At 41.1% G+C, this 6,000-nt stretch overlaps 1 protein-coding gene across 1 annotated transcript in view; it reads left to right on the plus strand.

Annotated features, from left to right (window-relative positions):
* Positions 1-6,000, plus strand: part of RRN3 (RRN3 homolog, RNA polymerase I transcription factor) — a 29,134-nt gene extending 23,134 nt beyond the window's left edge. Inside the window, exons 16-18 of the mRNA XM_005697520.3 lie at positions 1,852-2,004; positions 2,795-2,882; positions 3,995-6,000. Coding sequence (XP_005697577.2) covers positions 1,852-2,004; positions 2,795-2,882; positions 3,995-4,156 — 403 coding nt within the window. The 3' untranslated portion in view covers positions 4,157-6,000. The remainder of the gene's footprint in view (positions 1-1,851; positions 2,005-2,794; positions 2,883-3,994) is intronic.

The raw sequence follows: 6,000 nt of genomic DNA on the forward strand, positions 1-6,000 counted from the left end.
AAAGTGAATTGGAGACCTTGGGCCTCTAGGATATTGAGGACAGAAAGAAGTGTTAGTCGCTCAGTTGTGTCCAACATCTCTCAACCCCATGGACTGTAGATAGTAGATTAAAATGCTCAACAGATGGTGCTATTAGAAGACAAGGATAATTTCTGCTCCTCTAGACATCAGCACCCTCATTTTTCCTTCACTGGGTATCTAGTCTAAGGATTTCTCTCTCTCCTGAGATCTCAAAAATGATAGTGAAAAAATAAGAAACCAACCAGCAGTAGTGCCCAGCGGGTGGACATTTCTAGCATGTTGCAGGAAGATAGCCTCTGGAAGAATAAGGATGGATGGAGCAAGGCAGAGGCTGCTGCCTGTAGAGTGTGTGTGGGTAGGAGTAGGGGCTGCAGCTGAGGGGCAGGCTTGTCATAGAGGCTTGAGATTTGGGGCTGGGATTAGCGGCGGAGGTGAGGAGTAAAATGGGAGTCTGTAAGCAAGAGGTGGAAATAAAGGTTTGTGTCAAGGATCTTGAGTATTATTCTGTAGCTGCTGCTTCTGCATACTTATTGAGTTAACCATGTGGACCCATATGGCTGTCTTTTGATGTTGACTGCTGTGTAATGTTCTCGTAATTTAAAAAAATCGATTCTTTGTTGGGATTTAAGGAGAAGGCAATGGCACCCCACTCCAGTACTCTTGCCTGGAAAATCCCAGGGGCAGAGGAGCCTGGTAGGCTGCAGTTCATGGGGTCACAAAGAGTTGGACACGACTGAGCGACTTCACTTTCACTTTTCACTTTCATGCATTGGAGAAGAAAATGGCAACCCACTCCAGTGTTCTTGCCTGGAGAATCCCAAGGACGGGGGAGCTTGGTGGGCTGCCATCTGTGGGGTCGCACAGAGTCGGACATGACTGAAGTGACTTAGCAGCAGTAGCAGCAGCAACCTGCCTTAGTTTTCCAGTGTTGGGAACATGGTTGTATGTGTGTCCTGGCGCACAGGCATAGACTCCTGTCGCCCAGAAGTGCAGTTGCTGGGCGGTAGAAGTATACACCTTCAGTTTTACCAGATACTGGAAAGTGCAGTTTTGCCATACTACCTTCCCACCAAGAGTCAAATGTGATCCTTGGCTAATGGAACCGAAACAGCCATACTTAAGATTGCAGTAATGAGCTGAGAGCCTGAGAACAGATGGCTGAACGAGTACCGTGGGAGGGAAGCAGGGAGCCGGGGGAGTTAGCAGAAGTGAGCTAAGTCCTCATCGCAAAGAAGCAGCCCAGTGAATGATCTTGAATTGCTAAGTCATAACCCACAAAGGGATTGACCGTGTCTTGGTCCCATGGGTTTTTATTGCAAGGTCTTATCCACTTAACTGTTTTCACTCTCTATTCCTTTCTTTACCATTTTCTGAGGTTGTGATTCAGTAAACCCCATATCTCTCCCTTAGGACCTGTCTTAATTTCTTCAGTAGCCAAGTCTTTCCATCAACAATGCATATTTTCTCTCAGTGGAACCCAAAGCCCTTTTTTTCACCAACCCACTAATTCTCTTACAATAACAGTAAAAATAAGTAGACAGCTACATAATTTTGTAAATTATAACAATTACCGTGAACCCATTCGTTTTCAGTGAGTGGTGCCTATTAATAATCTAAGCTCACTCTCATATTCTTAAAGTGATAGTAATTTTCTTCCTCCTTCGCCAGTTGTAAATAGTAGGCCCAGAGGACTGTTCCCAAAAAGGATTACTTTCTACTTTATGCTGTTTTTTCTTGTAGTTGTTATGTTCAGTAAGGTCAGAAATGGGCGTGTCCATAGAGTAACTGTGGCATGTTAATGCTTCTGTCGGTGTTGGTTTTGTTCCACAGCAAATACCAGCTTGTCTTCTGCTACACTCTTATTGAGAGGAACAACCGCCAGATGCTGCCCGTTATCAGAAACACTGCTGGGGGGGACTCGGTGCAGACCTGTACGAACCCACTGGACACCTTCTTCCCCTTTGATCCTTGTGTGCTGAAGAGGTGGGTGTTACACAGTCGCCCTTTCGGTGGTGAATTTAAATGTGGTGTGTATATGCCTTTCCCAGGATCAGCACTAAGGGTTTCTTTGTCATGCGTGGCTCTCCTAGCCTTTGACAGGGTCTCCTGGTCTCCTTGTGTGTGTTCCAGGCCCAGTGTGGAAAAGCCAGTTTGAGGCTGCTGAGGGTCTACCTCAGTAGGAGCCCAGATGATACCAAGGGGTTTTTGTCATCCTTGAAACTTGTTGGTTTGAACATAGAAGAGGCTGGAGAAGGAGGATGCTGCCTTTTCTTTGCTCATAAATTTCTCCCAAATGACTCGTTCCTTCCTCTAGAGACCGCATCCCATAGTCTTGCACGATTAAGCAAATGCCAAGTGATTTATCTGGATGGGTAATTATAGAAAACCTCAGGCCAGTCTTAACTTCGCATGTATATAAGGAAGCAGAATTTCTGTTATGACAGTCTGTAACTAACAGCAAAGGAAGTTCTAGAATAATAGTTTCACCTTCACTTTGAACATACTATAACTCACTCAATCTTCGCACAGTCGAAGTAGTTTTCACTTGGAAAAATGAGAAACAGTAGGTGTAATACTCCATCTGTGTGAGTGGATGTGCTCTTACAAAGGAGCCACGTTAACAGATCCTGCGTAGGGTATTTTTGGACACTATTGTTTGAGTTATAGTTTTTACTTTTTCATTTTGGATCTTGTGAGAAAAGAGGTAATAAATATATGACTTTCGCTGTTAGTGTTTATTTAATTTGATTTTGAAATGTGATCTTTTTGACAGGTCAAAGAAATTCATCGATCCTCTTTATCAGATATGGGAAGACATGAGTGCAGAAGAGCTTCAGGAGTTTAAGAAACCCATTAAAAAGGTAAATAAAGTTGTGATTTCAGTACACTTTCTGGGAATCTCCTATGTGGCTACAGATCACAGTAAGAGTTAAAGGCAGTGTTACATTTGCATGCTACATTTGTTCATTCAGCCGTTACGGAACACCACACTGAGGTTATGTTCTTATGAGAAGAGTGTTTGCCTTTTGTTTGTTTGTTTGTTAAAGATTTATATATTTATTTTTGGCGGTGCTGGGTCTTTGTTGCTGTGTGGGTTTTCTGTCGTTGGGATGTGCAGGGGCTACTCTGTTGTGGGGTGTGGGTTTCTCACTGTAGTGACTTCTCTTGCTGCGGAGCATGGGCTCAGGTGCGCGAGCTTCCGTGGATGTGGCGCGAGAGCTTAGTTGCTCCGCAGCAGTGGGATCTTCCCAGACCAGAGGTTGGACCTGTGTCTCCTGCATTGGCAAGTGGATTCTTAACCACTCGACCACAAGGGAAGTCCTGCTTGCTTTTTAATGAATTGTTCAAACCAGATATCTCACATGCTGACTCTGGGATGTGAAGGATAATTAAAAATCAGCTTAACAAATTTAGATCTTTACCACTTGATAGTTACCACCAAGAAACAGTCTCAGATTTGCTTATTGCTGAAACATCCCCAGAAGTTCACGCTAATTTTGTAGGTCTTCATGAATAGGTGGTGAAGATAGGAATGTCACCATCTGTTTCTTTGTGGCACATTCATTTCTTCATTAAAAATCAGATTTAATATGCCTTTCTTTTCATAAGTTATCGTTGGAATGCTTTTTATTTTTATTTTTTCTTTAAATTTTGCATTTGAGGAAGGTAGTTATTCATTCTATGTTATGTTAGATTGAGCAAGAGTGATATATGATGTTACCTGTCCTCCTTGAACTTAAAATCTGTTTAAAAAAAAAATCAGATTTTAAAGAGATGTTCACAATGTGTCATGAGCAATTGTGTGAGTGGTTTGTAACAAAGAAGTGTGCATCAGAGGAAGCCTTCAAAATGAAGATTTTTTTTTCTTCACTTTTTTTTTCTCCAGAAGTAGCACATTCCTGAGGAAAGGAATTCTTGAAAGCATTTCAAACTGCTGCTTGCAATCTTGTTTGTAATCTCTGTTTTTGTGCAGGAGGTGGTAGAAGATGAGGAAGACGATTTTTTGAAAGGTGAAGTTGGAATTACACCGAGCTCCTTTGACGCACATTTCCGCAGCCCTTCAAGTAGTGTGGGCTCCCCACCTGTCTTATACCTGCCGGACCAGTCCCCCCTGGTCACAAGGATTTGTGACTGAGGCTGACACTCCTTCCGTAGGGCCCTTCAGTACTGGGTTTCATCCTGTTTGAGTGTTTCTTTGAACTTGAGCGAGTACATGCTTCAGGCATCTTACTTTCAAGTTAGACTTACTCTGGTATCTGAACAGATGTGGTTGGGTTTTTTGTTTTCTTCTTTTTTTTTTTTTTTTTCCTGTTTTGTTCCTGTAGAGACTAAAGGAGAAGACAGAGTACCATGTGCAATATTTTATAGTGGAGTTGGTGATAAATGTTGAAAGCTTGGCTCATACTTACAAGTTTGTTGACATGATATCTTTTCACTGAAAAGTCCTCTAGGACACTCTTTAAAATCTTCAGAATGAGTTTAACTATTTTGGATACACTGTGTACCCTCTGCCTAATTGCATTTGTGTTCTGGAGTTTAGTGGGGTGCAGGGAACATAGGAGGACAGATGAGGGAGGCGGCCAGGGCTGGTCCTGGATGCTGCAGGTTGGAGCTGGCACTAAAGGAGATCTCCAAGGACTTCAGAAACCAAGAGACGCGTGGAGGGAGAGAGAGAGGATTTAGAGAAGCAGAATCAGACAGATCATACATTTGTGAGTGTAAAAATGGATTTAAGAGGAAAAAAGGAGTTCTGGGTTAATGCAATTCGCATTGACTAAAAGAGGGGTTGAACTTTTATAAAACACAGTATTTTATCTTGAGGCTCCCAAGAGTGCAGTTAGAACTGGAACTACTTGTTCGTAGTGGAATGTTATGTTGGTAACTAAGAATTCCTTTGTCCAAAAGTGGGGGAAGAGAGGGGATTTTAGGTTATTTTGTGGAATGGTTTTGCTAGCAACAAGAGGCCAGGGTTACAACGCAGTCCCTGTCTACTGGCTATTCATTGTATCATGAATTCCAGCTCACTGAAATCCTCTTCTCTCGAGTCTCTTTTTGTATTTTTATAACCAAACACTGAGAGAGAGGAGTCTAAACAACATTGCTGTATAACAGACTTATGCAAGCGCTGCTAGAGTCATTTTGAAGCTCCTGCATATTTTAGCTTCATTTGTTATCTGTGTACTTTTTTGTTATTTGTGAAAATGGACATCTTTAAATATATTTATTTTTCTGTCACTTTTCCTATTCTTTATTTAAAGTTAAGCGATATTTTCTTGATCACAAATATTTTGTAATGAAATACTTTTCTCTTTCCTATGGCTTTGTATGCTCTTGTATATTACATTGATGGCAATGTAGAATTTGGAGCTTCAGTCTGTAAATACGTTTTTGAAAAACAAATTTTTATTGTTTTAAAAAGTTTTGGATATTGGTGATTTTCTTTTGGTGACTTGGTGGAAGGTCCTTTGAGAGCCTTTAGGTTCTCTTTTTAACTGCAGACAAAACGATGAGATTTTTGTATAGTGCATAAAATGAGTGATTGAAAATGTGTCTATAGAAATTAATGGTGAGTGGAGTCTCTGTGAGTTGGGGAATAGCTTTAATGTAGAAGGATATATTTACATAGAAGTCTAAAATTTCAAAGGAGTTGGGAAAAAAATCTATTGTGAGGATAAAACAGTGACGTGGTTAACTTGGAACTTTTGTTCTTACACTCTGAGCTCCACTTTGAAAATAAAAGTGGAAATTAATAACTACTTGTGAGGATTTGATGAATGTTCACGTAAAGTCGGTTGTTTCACCACCTTGGGTAAAGGGAGATACCCCGATAAAGAGGCTTGTCACACTAACGTTCTTTTGATTTCTGTGTTTTTTCCTCCTGAATTGACCTACTGTATTAAAGCACCATTTTGCAGTAGAAAACTGAAATTGAGACTTTACTAAACTGAGACTTTATTAAAGAGGCAAAAATAATTGTCA

Source organism: Capra hircus, chromosome 25, assembly GCF_001704415.2.
Source record: "Capra hircus breed San Clemente chromosome 25, ASM170441v1, whole genome shotgun sequence".
NCBI classification, from domain to species: Eukaryota; Metazoa; Chordata; class Mammalia; order Artiodactyla; family Bovidae; genus Capra; species Capra hircus.